The sequence below is a fragment of the Cricetulus griseus genome, chromosome 2, assembly GCF_003668045.3.
Source record: "Cricetulus griseus strain 17A/GY chromosome 2, alternate assembly CriGri-PICRH-1.0, whole genome shotgun sequence".
Taxonomy (NCBI): Eukaryota; Metazoa; Chordata; class Mammalia; order Rodentia; family Cricetidae; genus Cricetulus; species Cricetulus griseus.
In genome coordinates this window covers 395,398,386-395,420,727 of record NC_048595.1, presented here as the reverse complement: position 1 = coordinate 395,420,727, position 22,342 = coordinate 395,398,386, and the positions used below count along the sequence as shown (strand labels likewise).

At 45.6% G+C, this 22,342-nt stretch overlaps 2 protein-coding genes and 1 long non-coding RNA gene across 9 annotated transcripts; 2 read left to right on the top strand and 1 right to left on the bottom strand.

The window, feature by feature from the left end:
- Nucleotides 1–8: 8 nt before the first annotated feature.
- On the top strand, nucleotides 9–3,635 carry Tuba1a (tubulin, alpha 1A). Its single transcript, NM_001243978.1, has 4 exons — nucleotides 9–108; nucleotides 1,689–1,911; nucleotides 2,049–2,197; nucleotides 2,454–3,635. Exons 1-4 carry the CDS (start codon nucleotides 106–108, stop codon nucleotides 3,432–3,434), a joined length of 1,356 nt encoding a protein of 451 aa, NP_001230907.1. The 5' UTR covers nucleotides 9–105; the 3' UTR covers nucleotides 3,435–3,635.
- Nucleotides 1,394–17,013, bottom strand: LOC103163351. 7 transcript variants are annotated; one of them, XR_003481434.2, is made up of 7 exons: nucleotides 16,776–17,013; nucleotides 13,344–13,365; nucleotides 12,815–12,926; nucleotides 9,624–9,758; nucleotides 7,292–7,367; nucleotides 6,934–7,128; nucleotides 6,206–6,796 (listed from the first exon to the last, which is right to left on the bottom strand). It is a non-coding gene; the product is annotated as an uncharacterized LOC103163351 (long non-coding RNA). The 7 variants fall into 7 exon arrangements; XR_004768637.1 differs by lacking the exons at nucleotides 6,206–6,796; nucleotides 12,815–12,926 and adding an exon at nucleotides 1,394–2,254; XR_004768638.1 differs by lacking the exon at nucleotides 12,815–12,926 and having other exon boundaries at nucleotides 9,628–9,758.
- Nucleotides 17,014–17,177: 164 nt separating this feature from the next.
- Nucleotides 17,178–20,392, top strand: Tuba1b (tubulin, alpha 1B). The gene is made up of 4 exons (NM_001243979.1): nucleotides 17,178–17,279; nucleotides 18,612–18,834; nucleotides 18,972–19,120; nucleotides 19,241–20,392. The coding sequence occupies exons 1-4, from the start codon at nucleotides 17,277–17,279 to the stop codon at nucleotides 20,219–20,221; spliced, it is 1,356 nt and encodes a 451-aa protein (NP_001230908.1). The 5' UTR covers nucleotides 17,178–17,276; the 3' UTR covers nucleotides 20,222–20,392.
- Nucleotides 20,393–22,342: the final 1,950 nt, after the last annotated feature.

Genomic DNA, 22,342 nt, shown 5'->3' with positions numbered 1-22,342 from the left:
ATGTGCCGCAGGTTCTCTTACATCGACCGCCTAAGAGTCGCGCTGTAAGAAGCAACACCTCCTCCTCGCCTCCGCCAACCTCCGGGCAGCCGCAAAGCAGCAACCATGGTGAGCCAGCCTTCTTCCCTGGTCCTCCGTAACTGGGTGGAATCAGTCTCCCGAGATCTTCAAGGGAAAGCCTAAGTCTTTGTCACCCCTGCGGGGAAGGGTGGTCTCAATGCTTTGTTAAGTTGAGCTTTGCGCGGAGTCCGTAAATCCCGCAGCCGCAGTGCGGGGCAGGGAAACGCCCAGACCCGGGGAAGAACAAAGGCTCCTGCGAGTGTTTGCTCGCACAGCCTGGGCCGTCAGGGCGGGGGTTCACGGCTAGAGGGGTGCGCTGCGGCGGGCGAGCAGGGCGGCGGCCGAGCCCTCACTCCAGAAACGCCGCCCCACTTCTATGGGAAAATGGTTAGTTTGCGTCGGATCCATGGCAGCCGGTGTCAGGGAGGCGCAGGGGCGGGGTTGTTTGTCTCTTGCTTCCGTGGCGTTTTGGGAGGGGTTCGCCCTCTCTAAACTTCCCTCGGGAGTGGTTTTTGTATTTTTATTTTTAAAAAATTGCTGTGGAACTGTAATCTTACAAGAGGTTTTGTTTGCTTGAGTGTCAAAAGTACGATTTACTTAACACCAGGACATCTCGCTGGGGAGAGAGGGGCTGGATAGTTGGTGAGGTTGCCTCGACTACCCTGATTGTCAGAACCCAGGGAAACGCCCTTCCCCACCCCCCACCCCCGCAGACAATGAAAGTTGTAGCTTTAAAGACAATAGAAAACTATCTCTATAGAATAAATAATACTAATATATTATGTGGTATGTAAAGATTCATCGAATAAAATACCATTTTCTAGTTTTAAATGTTATCTTTTTACTCGGTTTTTATTGTTGGCCCTTGTTTCTAACTTAGCTTTAAGAATATTTTGCTTCTATATAGTGGAAAAGATTCTGGAAAATCTTCATTATCTAATGAAACTGCTGCAAGGAAAAAAATTATACTCCGTATCCAACTGTCTTTTGTTCTAATACATCTTCACTAATTCATTATTTCAGGCAAATGGCCCAGACAGGGTTAAGAGGGTTAGGAAACTGAAAGCAGCGAGGGGATCGTATAGACAGCTGCTGGAAATAGAGCTTTCTCTGTTAAATAATGTAACAAAGGGCACAGGCTAGCACCAGGCACAGCAGACACAGCAATGCAGAAGTCACACTTTGTCTAGTGCTGATGAGTTCTGCAGAAGGGTGTGGCTCCTGCCCGCAGCCGCAGTACTGATGTCCATGTTGAAATACCAGATCACAAAAGATGAAGCATTCATCTTTACTTATCAGGAAAAGAAGCAATTAAAATAATTCCAGACAATTATTTCACTTTACAGTATCAGTGTATTAAGTATTTTTCGAACATGAAAACTCTTCTATTTAAGTATGGCTGTGAGAACAATGGGTTTGCACCAAGTCTTAGTATTAAGGTGACATTATTCAGACCACACCCCTTTGCAGTATTTGTATCAGGTACTCATTATTGTTTCTGTCATATGAGGGATATGACTCCAAATAAATTTCAACAATATTTGTGTTATTAGAAACACTTTAGAAATCTATTAAAATCTAAAATAGAAATACAGCTTAATTTCATAATTTTTCCCCCTTTTCCACAGCGTGAGTGCATCTCCATCCACGTTGGCCAGGCTGGTGTCCAGATCGGCAATGCCTGCTGGGAGCTCTACTGCCTGGAACATGGCATCCAGCCTGACGGCCAGATGCCAAGTGACAAGACCATCGGGGGAGGAGATGACTCCTTCAACACCTTCTTCAGTGAGACAGGCGCTGGCAAGCATGTGCCCCGGGCCGTGTTCGTAGACCTGGAACCCACAGTCATCGGTAAGTGGGCCAGGGGTTTCCCTGAGGCATTCTGTCCTGGTCACATACTCAGAACCTCTCCACACACCGCCGAAGAGTGAGTGAGCTTGTGTGTGTCAGTTACTGTTGTGAATGGTTGATTTCATCTCCTTTTCCAGATGAAGTTCGCACTGGTACCTACCGCCAGCTCTTCCACCCTGAGCAGCTCATCACAGGCAAGGAAGATGCTGCCAATAACTATGCCCGTGGCCACTACACCATCGGCAAGGAGATCATTGATCTTGTCTTGGACAGAATTCGCAAGCTGGTAAATACCATAGATGGATGGGTTCATTTAAAATGCAGTGTGGGGGAGTGTTGGGACCTGCCAAAATAAGTAAAGTCTGTTCACTACATTAATTAAGTAGACTTGTACATGTGGTCTATGGGTCATGAGATCATTTTTAATACCAATTCACAATTTTTTCCTTTCAAGTAAATGTGGTTTGCCATCTTGAGGAATTGCAAGCAGTGCTGAGAGTATGCCCTGTTGATAAACAATGCCTGTTCTTTTTTTCCTACAGGCTGACCAGTGCACAGGTCTTCAGGGCTTCTTGGTTTTCCACAGCTTTGGTGGGGGAACTGGCTCTGGGTTCACCTCCCTGCTGATGGAGCGGCTCTCTGTCGATTATGGAAAGAAGTCCAAGCTGGAGTTCTCCATCTACCCAGCCCCCCAGGTTTCCACTGCTGTGGTTGAGCCCTACAACTCCATCCTTACCACCCACACCACCCTGGAGCACTCTGATTGTGCCTTCATGGTAGACAACGAGGCCATCTATGACATCTGTCGTAGAAACCTCGACATTGAGCGCCCCACCTACACTAACCTAAATAGGTTGATAGGTCAAATTGTGTCTTCCATCACTGCTTCCCTCAGATTTGATGGAGCCCTGAATGTTGACCTGACAGAATTCCAGACCAACCTGGTACCCTACCCTCGCATCCATTTCCCTCTGGCCACATATGCCCCTGTCATCTCTGCTGAGAAAGCCTACCATGAGCAGCTTTCTGTAGCAGAGATCACCAATGCCTGCTTTGAGCCAGCCAATCAGATGGTGAAATGTGACCCTCGCCATGGTAAATACATGGCTTGCTGCCTGCTGTACCGTGGGGATGTGGTTCCCAAAGATGTCAATGCTGCCATTGCCACCATCAAGACCAAGCGTACCATCCAGTTTGTGGACTGGTGTCCCACTGGCTTCAAGGTTGGCATTAATTACCAGCCTCCCACTGTGGTACCTGGTGGAGACCTGGCTAAGGTCCAGAGAGCTGTGTGCATGCTGAGCAACACCACAGCCATTGCTGAGGCCTGGGCTCGCCTAGATCACAAGTTTGATCTGATGTATGCCAAGCGTGCCTTTGTGCACTGGTACGTGGGTGAGGGCATGGAGGAGGGGGAGTTCTCTGAGGCCCGTGAGGACATGGCTGCCCTAGAGAAGGATTATGAGGAGGTGGGTGTGGATTCTGTTGAAGGAGAAGGTGAGGAAGAAGGAGAGGAATACTAAATTAATTGTCACAAAGGTGCTGCTTTTACAGGGAAGTTTATTCTGTTCCAACAAAGAAAGCTGTGGTCTGATCAGTTAATTTGTATGTGGCAATGTGTGCTTTCATACAGTTACTGACTTATGGTTGAAAATATGAATGACTTGTCATAGACCCAAGCCGTCCATTTCACTGATGGGTTTTAAATAAAATATTCCCTGTCTTAAAAGTTGTCTTGTGTTTTATATTTGGGTTTATCCTAATTTTTATTCTTTTGCCCAGATAAACACCATGACCAAAAACAACTTGGGGAGGAAAGGGTTTATTTATTTATTTTTTTATCTAACTGTCCATTGAGGGAAGTGCTGCTTACTAGTTTGCATCCCATTGTTCTGCTTACAGTTTTATTCAACCCAGAACCACCTGCTCAAGGGTGGCACCGCCCACATTGCCACACCAGTCAGTAATCAAGAAGATGCCCTTGAATGCTCTCTGATGGAGGCATTCTCTAGTCCCCATATGACCCCACATTCTGTGCCACTGGCTGATAACCAACACGGTTGAAGGTTCAGTATTTTGGGAAGAAAGAATAATGAACAATATAAAAAAGATGTGGTGTAGGCCTGTAGTATCAATAATTGGGAGGCAGAGGCAGGAGGACTAAATGGTCATCTACTGTGTAACAGGCTGCAAGCCAGTCTGAGCTACGTGAGACCCTTTCAAAAAGAAAAAGGTTGGAAAAGAAAATACATAAATGCATAACTTTTTTTGGTTTTTTGAGACAGGGTAAAAATCAATTTTAAAAATAAGCCAGATATTGTGTATGCCTTTAATCCCAATATTTAGGAGGCAGAAGCATATGGATCTATGAGTTTGAGGCCAGCCTACTCTACCTAGGAGGTTCCAGACCATCCATGGATGCAAATGAGACCTAGCCTTTATAAGTAATAGGACTGTTGCTGGTAGCTTATGTATATGCTACAGTTACTTTTAAGTTATCTTAATATAAAATATATGTACGGATTACCACTAGAAGGGGAAGGTAAGGAAATAGCTAATGGGGAACACAGGACAGTGAGGAGAATGATTGAGAACAATGTATGACATGGCACATAAGGATGAAATGCCATCATACAGGGTGATCTCAGTGAGTTCCAGGTCAGCCTGATCTACAAAGCAATTTTCAGGACAGCCAGAGATGTTATACAAAGAAACCCTTCCTTAGGAAAAGAAAAGAAAAAAAGCAAGAAAGAAAGGGAAAGAAAGAAAATTACAACACAAAGGTTAAGAGATTACAATAAAAAAAAATGAAACATTGTTTTCAGTATTTACACTTTCATTTCATTAAAGTTACTTAAACTGACATATTTTTTATTTGTTTGTTTGTTTTCTAACAGGCCATTCTACATTCTAAGTAGCTCAGGCTGTCCTTGAACTCTAGGTTTGAATGGCTCAGACTCCTTAAAGCAACTACTATATAATAACTTTTTTAGTTGAAAGTTGCTAATTAACTGCTGACCTTATGCCGCTAACAGATAAAATGGTGACTTTGTAAATGTGTCCTGGGGTTTTATAAGCTGCTTTCTATGCTCCCCGGAGGACTCCTTGACATGTGTCTAGTGCCACATGCTTTCGCTGTCCAAAATTCCCAAAAGACACCTGTTCTCCAAGCAAGTGCCTCCTACATTTGACCTAGGTCTTTAATGTTTTTTCCCCAAACCCATCTCTAGCTTAATACCATGCTGAAAACCTAACGAATCTATTCAATCTAATGTTAATTAAATCCGAATAACTCTCTAGGGATATTCTTTTTTGCAACACGGGCCAATAAATTCAAAGAAAAGTACTGAGAGACTTAATATAGTATCATCACCATTCCCAAACAGCTGTGTCTGAAAATGATGTTTTATTTATTCTGTGTGCATAGAGTTGTGAGGAGCCTGTCACAGCAATGTGGAAGGCAGAGTTTTCTCCTTCCGCTATGTGGTTCCAGGGATTGAACTCAGGTTGTTAGGTTTGGTGACAGACATCTTCACCTGAAGAGCCATCACATAGTCCTAGAAACAGTTTTAGAGTAAGGATTTCTCCAAAAATTGAGCCCTACTGTCAGTCCTACTGGGCAGAAGAACATGCTATCCTTAACACTGTATCTGCTCCGAGATACACTCAATGGAAACAAGTGGTATTTTTTTGTATCAACTGCCCTATTTTTGTTTGTTTTGTTTTGGTTTTGGTTTTTTGAGACAGGGTTTCTCTGTGACTTTGGAGGCTGTCCTGGAACTAGCTCTTGTAGACCAGGCTGGCTTTGCATTCACTGAGATCCGCCTGCCCTCTGCCTTCTGAGTGTTGGGATTAAAGGCATGTACCATCACTGCTCAACTGCCTTTTTATTGCACTTTTATTTTGACACTGCTAATTAAGGGGGTGTAAATGGAAAATATATTTACCCAAATTCTCAGTTGTGAAGCTCCAGTAGGTAGCTGGGGGGTGGGGGGTATTAGCTTTTGAGACAGGGTCTCGCTATATAGCCCTAACTTGGTCTGTCATGTGGAAAATGCACTCAGGCAGATGCAAAGGACGCCTTTAAAAGAAAGACCTTTCCACCCACTTATGCTCTCTTTCCCACTCTCCTTTCCTGCTCTGTTTCCTGCTGTTCCCCTGGGGCAGACAGAACTTTTCCTGTCTCCCTCCTCTCTTCTGTCCTCTCTCTCTCTCTCTCTCTCTCTCTCTCTCTCTCTCTCTCTCTCTCTCTCTCTATCTCTTTTCTCTTTCCTTCCCCCTCCCTCCCCTTTCTAACAAAACTTTTCACTTAAGCTCTGTCTGCCTGCCATGTTTGTCCCTCCACCTCAGTCACCCTTGCCTGCCATGGAATCCACCAAGGTTCCCCAGGCGCTTTCTCATAACACTTTCTATAGAACATTACAGAATCCAAGCTTCCCTGGCACCTTAACAGACTCCCAAATAATTCAAATGAATTCAGAATTGTTCAAAAGAGCCCAAAGACAAGGCCTATTAGACAAACAGCAGATACTCAATAGTTCAAAAGCTCCCCAGAGCAAAAGAGTCTTCAAAGACAAAGTATTTCAGGGCAAATAGCAGGTGTACAAAAGTTCAAAACAACTCCTAACTGACCAGGACAGCAAGGGCAATGCTTGAAGTGCACCAAGTCAGGGAAATTATCCAGAGTCAGACTCTAGAACCCTCAGAGTACAAACATGTATTTCTCTGCTTCATCAGATGATAGAAAGCAGTAGGTTTTGGCCAAAGTAGAAAGAAGAAAAAGTCTTGCCAGGCAGAATCAGGTAGATGTCTGTGAGTTCAAGACCAGCTTGTAGGTCTATATAGTGAGTTCCAGGACAGCCAAGGCTACATTGAGAAACCCTGTCTGGAGAAAAAAAGGAGGAGGAGGAGGAAGAAGAAGTGATATAAGTCATCTCAACATCTGTATGGAACCCTTCAATCTTTCCCATGCATTTAGGGTTACTTGTTACTGATGCTGATGTCGCAAGGTCTGTGACTCACCCAAGTTGTAAGTGGAGTTTTAGAGCAGAAGCCTCAGCTCCAGCAGCTCTAACAAATCAGGCGAGGTCACTCATCCCAATGTAACAATTAAGGCATGAATAATGGTGTAAAGCAGGCAAAGGAACACATAAAGGGAGTTCATGACTCCTAGTTTATCCTCACGGTACTTATACAAGCTTTGATGTAAGCAGAGATCTGGGGCAGGAAGAAAAATATATGCAGAATTAAGAATCCTGGTCAAGAGTAGCCCTGTCCATCACTGTCTCAGCTCCAGTCCTGCAAGGCAGTTAGTTGGTAAACTGCTAACCTGATAATTTGTTGTTGTTAATCTGTGAATCATGGGTTTCTATAAGTTTACCTGTGAACCAGGATGCAGCATTGCCCTCATCTGATCTGGTGGAGGGGCCTCCCCGTCTTCAAAGGCTTTTTTCTTCCTGGAACACAAGGTGACTGCAGGTGTTGGACAATGACCTATCCCTGTGCCTTCAGCCTTGAGTCTAAGCCAAGACAATGCTTTGTAGCAAAAGCAGCCTTTCCTAAGCTCTTGCTGTACTCTTTGAAGCAGAAGAGCATGCATGCCAGAACCAGGTCAAGCCCTTAAGAAGCCTGGTGGCTTTGTTTTCATTCTTTTAAAAGCAAGCCACCCTACAAAGAAGCTGCAGCTAGATTAACAATGGAGAAAAGAACAAGTGGAGAGAAATAAAGGTCATGTGGAAAAGCACCGCATCTCATCCAACAGAACAAAAGCCCAAGACATCTGTTATTCTCGACCTCCCAGTTGAATGCAGCTGCTGAGTAAGCAGAGAGATGAGGCCACACCAAACCAAGAGAAATTATATATACTTTTTCTTTTTATAAATCATTGTTTTAAGATAGTAAGCTTTGGGGTGATTGGCTACATATGAAAACTAGGTAGCCAAAAAGGGCTTACACATATGTGAAGAGAAAATAAATACACTGGTACTGTAGAGTCTCCAAAAATTATTCTCACTACTTTAGATGAAAATTATTTAGAACACAAAGCTTAAACAATGAACATCTCTCCCTCTTTCTCTTTTTTTTCAAGAGAGGGTTTCCCTGTGTAACAAATCTGGCTGACCTGGAACTCACTCTGTAGACCAGGCTGACCTCAAACTCACAGAGATCCACCTGCCTCTGCCTCCTGAGTGCTAGGATTAAAGGCGTGCACCACCACTGCCTGGCCCCATACAATCATTTTTTTACAACCTAAATCTTCAGTTATATACTCTTCCTTGCCCTTGACCCATGGGTAATGCATATTGTGTTTGTGTATGTGTGCATGTGTGTGTATGTCATGGTAGTAAATGCTGAAAACAGCAAATAGACAAATGTGGAATATTTGTTTACACTGTGTAAAAGATGTAGCTCTGTGATTGGTTTAATAAAGAGCTGAGGGGGCTGGAGAGATAGCTCAGAGGTTAAGAGCACTGACTGCTCTTCCAGCACTGACTGCTCTTCCAGAGGTCCTGAATTCCCAGCAACCACATGGTGGCTCACAACCATCCGCTATGAGATCTGGTGCCCTCTTCTGATGTGCAGATAGATATACACGGAAGCAGAATGTTGTATACATAATAAATAAAATTAAAAAAAAAAGAGCTGAATGGCCAATAGCTACACAGGAGAGAATAGTTGGGACTTCTGAGGAGAGAAATAAACTGTTGGAGGAATCTAGGCCCACAGAGGACACCAGCAGGACACGGAACAAGTCAGATGTACAGGATGGGAAAGAGGTAAAAAGCCATGTGGCAAAAATGTAGATTAGTATAAACAGGTTAATTGTTATAAGAGCTAGCAGGTAACAAGTCTAAACTGAAGGCCAAGCTTTCATAATTAATAATAAGTTTCCATGTCATTTTGTTTTGTTTTGTTTTTTGTTTGTTTTTCAAGACAAGGTTTCTATGTGGCTTTGGAGGCTGTCCTGGAACTAGCTCTTGTAGATCAGGCTGGTCTCAAACTCACAGAGATCCTCCGCCTGCCTCTGCCTCCCCAGTGCTGGTACTACAGGCATGTGCCACCACTGTCCAGACTCCATGTCATTTTTTGTGGGCTGGTAGTCCAAAGAAAGACTGACTACAGGCAGAAAGCAACTTTATTTTTTTTTTCCAGATAGGCTTTCTTTGTGTAGCCTTGGCAGTCTTGGAACTCACTCTGTAGACCAGGCTGGCCTGGAACTCAGAGACCTGAATGCCTCTGCCTCCTGTACTAGAATTAAAGGTGTGATCCACTCCTCCACCCCTGACCCCCCCAGCTAGAAAGCAAACTTCATTAAACAAATATCCACCATACATGCTGACACAGCCTATGATATTGCTTGTTAGCATTTGTTATCTGGGTCAGGGACTTAATTCTTTGTAACACTCTTAAGACTTCTGTGCCATGTCCTTCAATGTTTTCACGTGTAATGCTGTCTGTACTGGTCAGTACGAGAGGGAGCAAAGGCTTTTGTTAGGAACAGATACACACAGGCACACAGATGCAAGGGCAGACCCCAAGACAGCACTTAGGGCTAGCACAGATTCGGATAAGGGACAATGGAAGACACAGAAAGAGTGAAGTAGAGAATTCAAACCTGGGCTCACTCTAGGTTAAATGACTGCAAGGGGAAGTGCTTTAATTCCCTTCCCTAATGAGACCCGGCACATTGTCGATGACGCTGAGTTTATTACCAACGTGTTCAAACTGATGATGCAATCCCAGGCTTCTGTAGTTCCACAATGTCCCAGGGACCTCGATTCTACTTTCTTCCATCCATACCTTATGACATAGGTGTTTTGTCATCATGGTTGTCATTGTTATACATTCTAGGCAAGAAAAAAGAGGAGAGATATGTGTTAGAAACTTTTTTCCTTTTTGTTGCTGTTTTTTGTTTTTGAGACAGGGTCTCATTATGTAGCCCTGGTTGTCTTGGATACAGACAAGGCTGTCTCTGGAACTCACAGAAATCTATCTGCCTCTGCCTTTGCCTCTGCCTCCCTAAGTGCTGGCCATGCTACCTGACCCTGGAAACTCTCTCTCTCTCTCTCTCTCTCTCTCTCTCTCTCTCTCTCTTTCTCTCCTTCCTTCTATCCCCTCTCTCCTTTTCTTTTTGGTTTCAAGACAAGGTTTCTCTGTGTAATAAATACTTCTGGCTGTCCTGGAACTAGCTCTGTAGACCAGGCTAGACTGGAACTCACAGTATTACCTCCAAGTGCTAGGATTAAAGGTGTGCACTACCACACCCATTCTTTACCTTTCTTTTTTATTTTTAAGATTTTATTTATTATGTATACAACATTCTGCTTCCATGTATATCTGCACACCAGAAGAGGGCACCAGATCTCATAACGGATGGTTGTGAGCCACCATGTGGTTGCTGGGAACCGAACTCAGGACCTCTGGAAGAGCAGTCAGTGCTCTTAACCTCTGAGCCATCTCTCCAGCTCCTACCTTTCTTTTTACTTATTTTTTAATCTAAGTTCTGTGTATGTTTGAGACCAGCCTGGTCTACAAGAGCTAGTTCCAGGACAGCCTCCAAAACCACAGAGAAACCCTGTCTTGAAAACCCAAAATAAATAAATAAATTAATAAAAAATATAAAAAGTTCTGTGTGGGTATATACACATGAATGCAGCTGCTCTTAGAGGCCAGAGGTGCCAGCCTTCACCTTATTTATTTAGGTAAGGTCTCTCACTGAACCCAAGCTCATAGATCAGTTAGAATGGCTACCCAGAGAGCTCTAGGGATACTTCTCCCCCAATTCCTTCTTCCCACACTGGACTTTCAGATGCATACTATCAGGCCCAACTTTGAGGTGGTTCCTGGGCATCAAGTTATGTCCTCACACTGTGCAGCAGACTCTTTGCCTGTTGATCCATTTCCTGGGCCAGTGGGTTTTACTTGAACTATATTTTATCTATATATTTGTTAAACATTTAGAGAGAGAGAGAGAGAGAGGTGGGGTGCACATGCAGCTTCTGTGGGACTTCTCCCATACTGGGATGATCTTTTTGGTGATGCAACTGCTTCCATACATCAGTGCTTTGAGGCCTAGCAGAACTAGGTCATGGCAGCCAGGAAGTGAAAGACAGGAAGACAAGGGGCCATATCCTAGTATCCACTTCAAAGACAGGTCCCACTGACTGAGATTTCCTTCCATGAATTCCTATCTCCTAAAAGTTCCACTATTATCCAATGGTGCAGTGCTGGGGATCATGCCTTCAACACAGATGTGTCTGGGGGACATTCCATATCTAAGCCACAGCAAACGTCTAAGATGACCCTTCTTCCCATTCTTTCCAGATGAGAGAAGAAAAGTACTCAATGCTGGTTCCCAGGGGTAAATTAGAACAAACCCTTCCTCTCCCAATACTTGCCTTCCTAGCCTCCTTCAGATATGAACCTGGCTTTGACCAATGGGATATAAAAACCAAGTCATTCTAGGTTCAGTTTCTGATGATGTTGTCTCTCCCTGATAGTGATTGTTTCTATAAAGTCCCATTTCACCACCACCCCTTCACTTTGAGGAACTATACTGCCTAGGCTGGTCTCAAACTTATTATCCTGCTGCAGCCTTTTAAGAAATGGAGATCAAGGGGGCTGGAGAGATGGCTCAGAGGTTAAGAGCACTGGCTGCTCTTCCAGAGGTCCTGAGTTCAATTCCAGCAACCACATGGTAGCTCACAACCATCCGTTATGAGATCTGGTACCCTCTTCTGGTGTGCAGATATACATGGAAACAGAATGTTGTATACATAATAAATAAAAAAAATCTTAAAAAAGAAAAGAAAATAAACGGAGATCAAAAGTGTGTAGCTGACCCTCCCACTTTGCACAAGATGGTACCCTCTTGGCCAGGGATGACTCAGCCAGACATAAGTGAGGTAGTGGTGGCATTGCTCTCTGTCTTGTATTATCTCTTGTTTCACCAGTGGATCATGGGGCTATGCCTGAGTGATTTCAGTAGTGTGACAAGGAGGACATGCTCCCTCTTCCTGTCAAAGAGAAGGCTTTTAGAGGGGAGAAGTCTGATAAAAGATAAAGTTTCCATGTATTTATTTATTACCTCTGATGGCTCAGAGGTTAAGAGGATAAAGCACTTGTCTGATGCTCTTAGAGGTCAGAGAACACTTGAGCTCCTGGAACTAGAGTTGCAGGTGATTATGAGCCACTGTGTGAATGTTGGGAACTGAACTGGGGTCCTCTGCAAGAGCAACAAGTGCTCTTAACCACTGAGCTGACTCTCCAGCCCCAGCAGTATTTTTGTTTGTATGTTTGTTTGTTTTTGTGTGTGTGTTTTGAGTTACTCTGTGTAGTCCTGGCTCTCCTGGAACTTGTGCTATAGATCAGGCTGTCCTCAAACTCATAGAGATCTGCCTGCGTCTGCCTAATGCTGGGATTAGAGGTGTGCGCCACTACCACCCAGCTAGCCCCAGCAGTTTTAATTTATATTGTGCTTGTGAAAACAAAATTAATATTTCTTCTCATTTAAAAAAAGTCATTTAATCAGAGCACTCAAGAGGCAAAGGCAAGTGGATCTCTGAGTTCAAGGCCAGCTTGGTCTACAGAGTTCAAGGACAGCCAGGGCTACATAGAAGCCTTGTCTTGAAAAACAAAAACTAATCAACCAACCAACCAACCAAGTCACCTAAGGGGCTGGAGACACTTCTCAGTCAGTAGAGTGGTTGTTGCCATAGTAAGCATAAGGCCCTGGGTTCAATCCCCAGCAGTGTGGTGGCCTACACTTATAATCTTATTACTCAAAAGGTGGAGGCAGGATGATTGGCAGTTTAGTATCATCCTTAGCTATGTAGGGGGTTTGAGGCCAGACTGGGCTAGAGAACTTGTCTCCAAAAATGAAGCCAAAAATGCTAGCTCATACCTGTAATCCCAATACTTGAAAGTTTCAGGTGAAAGAATGCCAACAGCTTAGGGCCAGCCTGGGCTACACAGTGAGTTCTAGTGATAAAGCACTTGCCTAGCTCGAACCACCCCTAATGAGAGAAAGAAGAAGAGAAGTGAAGGGAAGGAAGGCAGCCAGGGGTGCTGCTGGTTCATACCTGTAACCCTAGCACTTGGGACAGGAAGATCCAAATTCAAGGCTAGCTTGGGCTACAGAGTGAGTTCCAAATCAACTGATTTGCAGTTCAAGATGATGTCTCAAAAAATCCAAAGGTGGGGGCTGGAGAGATGGCTCAGAGGTTAAGAGCACTGACTGCTCTTCCAGAGATCCTGAGTTCAATTCCCAGCACCCACATGGTGGCTCACAACCATCCTTTATGAGATCTGGTGCCTTCTTCTGGTGTGCAGATATACATGGAAGCAGAATGTTGTATACATAATAAATAAATAAAATATTTAAAAAAAGGTAACAACTAAATATGAACGAGAATTCTTACGATTATATTTACCTTTTTGCTGTTTTTACATCACCTGTTGAGGAAGGAGAGAAGACAGGAAAATGTTAAAGGGATATGGAAAAGAGCCCTCCATCCTTCCCTACATGAACTTAACTCAATGAAAGTTTCTTTATAGCTGACTGGAGACTGCCTGACACACAATCGTGCTCAGGATTACATACATACATACACATTACAGAAGTGTAGAAAATGGAGAAAGCCCTGAGTGAAGTTTTGAGTGGATGTGTGCTTTTGACAACAGTACAGCCACATTAAGGACTACAGAGCCTCAGATCCATGGAATCATGGCAAAGCCTTCACCCCAAAGTGAGGTCCATAGGCAAAGCAAAACCTTCCTCAGGGGTCCCAGGTGTTGACTGTGTGTGCAGAAAATGTCCATGTGGTTTCTTCCACCCCAACATTTATGTCCAGAAGACTGTTCTCCTACAGATACTGCTCCTATGAGATTAGCTAAACCTATCTCGTCAGTCCAGCTGTACACCATGGACCCTGCCCCCTTGTCATCTGTACTTAATAATTCCACTTCTCTGTTCAACTCTACATAATAAACATGCTTAGCTTCCAGAACCCTGCGGTTCCTCTAGCTAAGAGCCTACAGCACCCAATCACAGCTGTCTATGTATGTCTTTTCTTCATTGCCTCTCTGCCAGAGTCCGGTCTGTCTCTGGAGCCATGTTGGATGTGGTACAGGATGCTCAGCAGGTACCATCTGCCAAACCTGCTGCCAAGCTTCACCTGAATTGGATCCCTGGGCCCTAAAAGGTAGAAGAGACAGTGGATTCCTGCAAATAGTCTTATGACATCTATATGTGCTCTGTGATACACACCACACATGCACATACAACTAAATAAAAGGTTTAAAAAGTTTGTCTTTGAGCTGGGAGGTGTTGTTGTTGTTGGTGGTGGTGGTGGTGCATGCCTTTAATCCCAGCACTTAGGAGGCAGAGGCAGGCGGATCTCTGTGAGTTTGAGGCCAGCCTGGTCTATAGTGCAAGTTCCAGGACAGTTAGGGCTACACAGAGAAACCCTATCTCGAAAAAATCAAAACAAATTAACAGCTACAAAAAAAGTTTGTCTTGGGTAAGATAGTTCAGAGGGTCATGCATGCCTCATAAGCCTGATGACCTGAATTTGATTCCTGGGACACAGAGAAACATGGAGAGAGAAAAGAGCTTCCCCAAAGTTGCCCTCTATCCCCCACATAAGCACTGTGGCATTTGTACATGCCCTGCTTGTTGTGGGATATTACTTTAATTATGTAAAGATGCTTACATTTATTTATTTTATTTTTTTTAGGTGTGTGCTACCACACCCGACAGCTTTTTTAATTTTTCACATTTGTTTATTTACGTAAAGATGTGTTGCTGTTTTATTTTGCCTGCCTAAGACAAATAGCAGGGCAGCAGAGGGACAGGAGGGGGCTGGCAGGCAGAGAGAATAAGTAGGAAGAGAGAGAAGAGAGAAAGAAAGGAAGACACCCAGGGTCAGCCAGCTAGACACACAGTAGGACATACAGAATGAGAGAAAGGTAAAAAAAAAAAAAAAAAAAAAAAAAAAAAAAAAGCCCAGGCAAAATGTAGATGAAGAGAAACAGATTAATTTGTTATAAGAGCTAATAATAAGTTTCCATGTCATGATTTAGGAGCTGGTTGGTGACCCCCTAAAAATGCCTGCCACACACTCCCCATAATTAAATTAAAATAAAAATAAATAAAAGGTTGCCAAACATGGTGGCAAATGCACTTGATCTCAGTACCTGGGAAGCAGAGGCAGACAGATCTGTGAATTAGAGGCCAGCCTGGTCTATATGGTGAGTTACAGGCCAGTCAGCACAACATAGTAACCCTGTTTCAAAAAGAGAAATCAGTAACCACTACCACATCAAAAGGTCTTTCAGCCAATAGCCAGATAGAGTAGTGGTTATCTGTAATCCTAGCATTTGGGAGGTAGAGACAGGAGGATAAGAGGGTTCAAAGCCAACCTCAACTATATGAAATTGAGATAGCCTGGGTTATAGGAGAGACTCTCAAAACAAAACCAAACAGCCTTCTTTTCTTTTTCTTTTGTTTTGTTTTCTATTGTTTTTTTGGGACAGGTTTCTCTGTGTAACTCTGGCTGTCCTGGAACTTGCTCTGTAGACCAGGCTGGCTGCAAACTCACCTGCCTCTGCCTCCCCAGTTCTGAGAATTATGTCAATTGCCTCACCACCTGGCTAAACATCCTTTTGACAAGGAAGTGAGATAATGAGATCACATTTTCTTCTCCCTCAACTTTAGTTACAAATTATATGTTGGGGGGGCACATAGGTGAACATACATGTGTATGAGCATGCATGTGATCAACTTTTAGGGTTTTTTGGTTTTGTTTTAAATTTATCACATTTACATGTTTGTGTGGATACATTTTTTGTATGCTTTTGATACATGGTTTCAACGGACCTGGAGCTAGCCCAGAAAGGCCAGTCTGGCTAGCCACTGAGCTTCAGAGGTCTGCCAGTCTCTGCAGCATATAAGCACAAGCCACCATGAAAGTGCTCCCCCCCTTTTGGGTTCAGGGGAATCAAATTCAGGTCCTAATTGAGCTATTTCCTCAATCCACATTACCTCTTTTAAACAATGTAACTACAAAGCCCCCGAAATTACCTACATAGTTGCTGCTGAAGCACTTGGGGGCCTTGTCTTCTAACACTAGGCGCCTGGCTTCAAGTGTTTGCTCTTTCTCCTATTTAATTAACTGGCTGAGGCATTCCTTTACTAGGACTCTTGGAATTCTGCTTTCCTGCACTATGTGGAGAATCCTAGGGCACCTGACTAAGAGGCGCCTGAGGCTCTGAAAAGGGGAGTTTCAGGCTGCACAGCCGGCACAGGATCTGTGTTCCCTGCTGCCACTGCCAGGAGGACATTTTGAATAGCTGAGTGATTGCAATCTGTTCCGTGAGGGCGGTTTAAAGCCACGTGTTAGCCTTCATCACATTATGAATTTCTAAGGTCAGTAGTAGTTTATGGCCTTGGAATAAATGGGGAGGGTAGTTTATTGATTATAATCTGGTCATCACAGCACTCAGAAAATTTGTATAGCACAAGAATTCCTTGCTGTCTGTATTCTTCAGTGAGACATTTTCCTTCTAGTTTTCCCTCACTTCTTCGATTTAGCTTACCACTTCAAATGATTTTAAAAATCTTTTGAAAGAGCCCTTATTTAGGGCAATCCCATTAAATTGGCAGCTAGAGGCTGAAACTCTGGCCTAGTCCGCCCCTATTTTAACATTTGGATGATTCAAGTTGCTTCCAGTACTAGGTACCTTTAGTTTCGAGAATGAACCATGGCAATATACTAAGTATAGTGATAGGGTTTTATAAGGGGCTTTCACAGTAGCAGGTAAGCACAGCCTTTAAAGGAAGCAAGGAGAAAGGCAAAACTCACTCATCGAGTGTGGCCACATGAATGATCAGCTGAGTTATCCGGACCACACCTTTCAGCGCTTGAGGATGCCGCACTTTTAACACTGCGGGCCCCTCAAGTCCCCCGGTTCATCAAGACTGCGCCAGTCTGCCCAGGCTCCCACACCCTCTTGTCTGTCTGCGGCAGCGTCCACTCCCTCCCCGCAATGCAGCGGCGCGCCCCAGTCTGCAGCATCGGCGCACGCCCAGGCGGCTGCCCCGCCCCGTGGGCCCATGCAGGGAGGGGACTGCGAGCCGAGCCCGCCTCTGCGGCGGCCAGCCGGGCGCTCAATGGACCTGGCCGGCCGGGGGAGGGACCGTGGCCACCCGGCCGCGCCCGCCCCGCCCCAGCAACTACTTAAGAGGCTCTGGAGCCGACGCCTCCACCTCATTGCGTTACTTACCTCGACTCTTAGCTGTCGGGAACGGTAACCGTGACCCGCTGTCTGCTTTTGTCACCTTCGCCTTCTAACCCGTAGCTACCATGGTGAGTGCATCGGTGCAGGGAAGGGAGGCGAGGCGAGGGCTGCTCGCTGGGGCCTGGGGCTGAAGCGTGTGTGAGCAGGAGAGCAAGGGTCCCAGGCTGCTGGGGGCTGCCTGTATCTGAGGGAGAAGGGGCTCTCCAGGGTACCCCTGGAAGAGCGGGCGAGCATGGGGCCCCAGCTACTGGGGGTCGCCGGGGTCTGGGGGAGATGGGGTTGTCCCGGGTTCCCCTGGGTGAGCCGGGGAGCATGAGGCCCATGCTGAGGACCCATGAGCCCATCCCTGAGGACCTCCGGGATGTGGAGAAGGGGCTCTCCCGGGCCCCGCTGGACTTGGGTCTGCATCCGTCCACGCCCTGCACAAGGCATTTACAGCATGGCGCTTTCAGACTGCAGTCTTCCCGCGCGCGGGCCCTGCCCCCACCCTACCCTTGCGTTCTGCTTTTCGGGCGCGCGCACATAGCCTTTCCCCGCCCTCACTTCCTCTTCGGTGCGAAAAGGCGGGGGCGGGAAGACGCCAGGAGACAAAGACGCATGCGCGACCGTTACGTTCCCGCCTGAGAGCGGCGGGAAGAGCCTCTGCAGTGTGCGCGTGCGCGCTGCGGCACTGCGGGCTTAATTCGTTTAGGGTGTGTCTCCTGTATTTGGGGGGGACGGTGGGGCAAACCCTGGCCCTCGAATACTAAGCCCCCTCTCTACCTCAGCCTCGATTTTCCTTTTGCTTTTAATGAAAGCAATAAGAAATGTGGGGCAGGTCTCGGACTATATTCCACAATACTTAGCAATAACAGCGTGAAGTCTCAGCTGTCTCGAGTTAGGAATTTGTGTGGGACCAGGTGGTGACATTGAAGGGTTTGAGGGTAACAGAAATCGGATCTGAGCGGCTTATGATTCCCTGCTGGACCAGGACGGATGCGGGGGGAGCTGAGCTCAGCGCCTACAAATAGAGGAAGTGGCAAACCAGCTGCATCCCGGGCGCCTCGGTGCATGCACAAATAAATGCTCCATTATCTCATTCCGTAGAGCCCTGCCACCAGAACCTTCCTCATTGCTTAAGTCACATGCTTCCTCTGCCTACAGTTGTCCGGAAGTCTGGGCACAAAGCAAAAGTAGAACTCTGAGGGCACAGGGTAAATGAAAAGCCTTCGTATCTTGGTTTTCAAAAAAGGAAGTGTGACTAAGCACTTCTAGGTGTGGAAAGGCTGAAATTAGCTTTTTTTTTTTTTTTAATAAATGCTTGCGAGTTTTAACGATTTGTCACTTTGTGCCATGGTTAGAATTCCAGCTGCTTGCGGCATTACTAATAGTTTTTTTTTCCCCTTCTTTCTGTCCCACAGCGTGAGTGCATCTCCATCCACGTTGGCCAGGCTGGTGTCCAGATCGGCAATGCCTGCTGGGAGCTCTACTGCCTGGAACATGGCATCCAGCCTGACGGCCAGATGCCAAGTGACAAGACCATCGGGGGAGGAGATGACTCCTTCAACACCTTCTTCAGTGAGACAGGCGCTGGCAAGCATGTGCCCCGGGCCGTGTTCGTAGACCTGGAACCCACAGTCATCGGTAAGTGGGCCAGGGGCTTCCCTGAGGCATTCTGTCCTGGTCACATACTCAGAACCTCTCCACACACCGCCGAAGAGTGAGTGAGCTTGTGTGTGTCAGTTACTGTTGTGAATGGTTGATTTCATCTCCTTTTCCAGATGAAGTTCGCACTGGTACCTACCGCCAGCTCTTCCACCCTGAGCAGCTCATCACAGGCAAGGAAGATGCTGCCAATAACTATGCCCGTGGCCACTACACCATCGGCAAGGAGATCATTGATCTTGTCTTGGACAGAATTCGCAAGCTGGTAAATACCATAGATGGATGGATTCATTTAAAATGCAGTGTGGGGGAGTGTTGGGACCTGCCAAAATAAGTAAAGTCTGTTCACTACTGATAAACAATGCCTTTTCTTTTTTTCCTACAGGCTGACCAGTGCACAGGTCTTCAGGGCTTCTTGGTTTTCCACAGCTTTGGTGGGGGAACTGGCTCTGGGTTCACCTCCCTGCTGATGGAGCGGCTCTCTGTCGATTATGGAAAGAAGTCCAAGCTGGAGTTCTCCATCTACCCAGCCCCCCAGGTTTCCACTGCTGTGGTTGAGCCCTACAACTCCATCCTCACCACCCACACCACCCTGGAGCACTCTGATTGTGCCTTCATGGTAGACAACGAGGCCATCTATGACATCTGTCGTAGAAACCTCGACATTGAGCGCCCCACCTACACTAACCTTAACCGCCTCATTAGCCAGATTGTGTCTTCCATCACTGCTTCCCTCAGATTTGATGGAGCCCTGAATGTTGACCTGACAGAATTCCAGACCAACCTGGTACCCTACCCTCGCATCCATTTCCCTCTGGCCACATATGCCCCTGTCATCTCTGCTGAGAAAGCCTACCATGAGCAGCTTTCTGTAGCAGAGATCACCAATGCCTGCTTTGAGCCAGCCAATCAGATGGTGAAATGTGACCCTCGCCATGGTAAATACATGGCTTGCTGCCTGCTGTACCGTGGGGATGTGGTTCCCAAAGATGTCAATGCTGCCATTGCCACCATCAAGACCAAGCGCAGCATCCAGTTTGTGGACTGGTGTCCCACTGGCTTCAAGGTTGGCATTAATTACCAGCCTCCCACTGTGGTACCTGGTGGAGACCTGGCTAAGGTCCAGAGAGCTGTGTGCATGCTGAGCAACACCACAGCCATCGCTGAGGCCTGGGCTCGCCTAGATCACAAGTTTGATCTGATGTATGCCAAGCGTGCCTTTGTGCACTGGTACGTGGGTGAGGGCATGGAGGAGGGGGAGTTCTCTGAGGCCCGTGAGGACATGGCTGCCCTAGAGAAGGATTATGAGGAGGTGGGTGTGGATTCTGTTGAAGGAGAGGGTGAGGAAGAAGGAGAAGAATACTAATCTATTCTTTCTGCCCCTGGATCATGTCAAACTCCTAGAACTTCAGCTTCAACATTAGCTGATAGGCATTGATTCCTCTAATTGTGTCATCTTCATTCTGTGATCATGTATTTGTCTGTGGCCCTGTATGGTCTTTCCATGATGTCTCAAAGTAAAAAGCTTTAAGACACTTTGTACTTGCTATTTATTTATTTATTTTTGGTTTGGGGTAAGTCTGCCACACTAGGCCTTTACTTGATCCTCCAGGCTTGATGCCCTGGGACATGGGTCACCACTCAGGTGATTCAGTGCTTCATGTTTGCCAGGAGAGCAGGCGTGGGATAACACTGTTCCCTAGCTACACTGTGCTATTCTAAAGCTGCCTTGATTACATTTCAGCTGTGCTTGGGAAAATCCACAAGATCAAATGTCAAACGATCCTTTAGGGTGGTGTGATGCTTAGGATGCAAAACCAGGCAGGTCTCTGGGCCAGCCAGAGCTACACAGTACTGGGAGGAGGAGGGGTATGTGTGAATTAATATTTGAGGGTGATGTGACAGCCCTGTTTGAGGATTATGACACTGAACAGCAGGACCTGTGTTGAATGCTCAGTGCCGGGGTCTACAGAGGTGAAATTTAACTGGTCATTTCTTACCAAGAAAGAAGCAAAGGATACATAGGCCATGTCTACTGGTACTTCTTTTTCACTTTGAGATGGTCTTTTTATCCACTCAGTATATAGCACACCTCCTGTGTATGGGGTTAAAGGCATACCTCTACCAGAATTAAAGTCCAGCCTAAGCTGCAGAAGACCCTGTCCCAAGAAAATAAAATACAAATAAGCAGAGGAAGGTTGTCTTGTGCCAGCAAGTCTAGCCAGATCCCAGAGTGAGCCTGTCAAGTAAGGTAGAGGCTACAGAGATGAGAGTATAGTCTTTTTCAAGAGATCTCGAAGTCATGCAAGCAGTCACATCCCTTGGCTCACCAGCTGCAGCTCCAGGGTGGGCTGATTCCTCTGACTGTGGCACCTGCACTCACATTAAAAGTCTAAAAACCCCAAAACAAGGCGGACAACAGAAAAACATTGTAGTTGACCTCTGGCCTCCATACACATGCTCACACTCATCCACAGTGTACAGAAAGCATCTTTTTACAAGGGAGGTTGTAGGGCCCCATTAACCTCAGCACAGAGAAGGCAGAGGCAGGTGAGTTTCTGATTTCAAAGCAGGCCTCATCAACATGAGTTCCAGGATAGACAGGACTGCATAGACCCTGTCTCAGATTTGGGGAATTGTAGGGGCTTTATGTGTAGCTCAGTTTGGCAGGATATTTGCCTAGCATGCATGAAACCCTGAATTTAATTCCTAGCACTGCATTCAACCTGGCATGGTGACTTAGTTATATTATCTCAGCACTCAAAAGGTGAAGGAAGGAGGATCAGAGTTGTTCAAGGTGCTGTACCTGGTAAAGCCTGTGGTCTACAGAAAGCTTCAAAAATTATGAAATGAGGATTATTTCCCTCTAAAGCCAGTTTTTCTTTTTGATACAGGTTTCCATATGTATTACACAGGCTGACCTTTATCCTCCTGACTCAGCTTCCCAAATGCTAGGTTACAGGCAAGTCCAACTGCACCTGGCCATTTTAGGATCTTCACTGTTTGTTTAGTCAATGTAAATGGCAACATTTTATAAAACTCATACATTCTCCTTACAACCTGGTCCTCCTTAAGCACTTCAAGAGAATGTGAGTCCCAAAAAGGCCTATCCCTAGGGGTCAGAGAGAGACTTGACTCTTGTTCTGTCATGATACCCTTAAGACCTGGGCCCATTTATTAGTTTGTACTACAGATTTTCATAACGCCTTGATTATAGGAGTTAATAGATAGGGATAGACCCTGTTAGGCCCTGCAAGCATAGGGAATAGGAGATGGTTCCTTCCTTCCACCATATGGATTCTGGGGATCAAACTTAGATGGTCAAATTTGGCATCTCATTAGCTGCAACATTTACCAAAAAAACAAACAACACAACCCCCCCCCCCAAAAAAATTCACAATGCTAAAATGCATAGCATTCTTCACCTTGCTAAGGTCACTATTAAAATGGGAAGACTCCAGTGAGTTCATCTTTTTTTTTTTTAAGT

Excerpts from the sequence above, each read along its gene's own strand:
- Tuba1a (NM_001243978.1), top strand. Across the intron at positions 1,912-2,048 it reads CCTGGAACCCACAGTCATCG|ATGAAGTTCGCACTGGTACC; the intron begins GTAAGTGGGCCA and ends CTCCTTTTCCAG. Across the intron at positions 2,198-2,453 it reads TGGACAGAATTCGCAAGCTG|GCTGACCAGTGCACAGGTCT; the intron begins GTAAATACCATA and ends TTTTTCCTACAG.
- Tuba1b (NM_001243979.1), top strand. Across the intron at positions 18,835-18,971 it reads CCTGGAACCCACAGTCATCG|ATGAAGTTCGCACTGGTACC; the intron begins GTAAGTGGGCCA and ends CTCCTTTTCCAG. Across the intron at positions 19,121-19,240 it reads TGGACAGAATTCGCAAGCTG|GCTGACCAGTGCACAGGTCT; the intron begins GTAAATACCATA and ends TTTTTCCTACAG.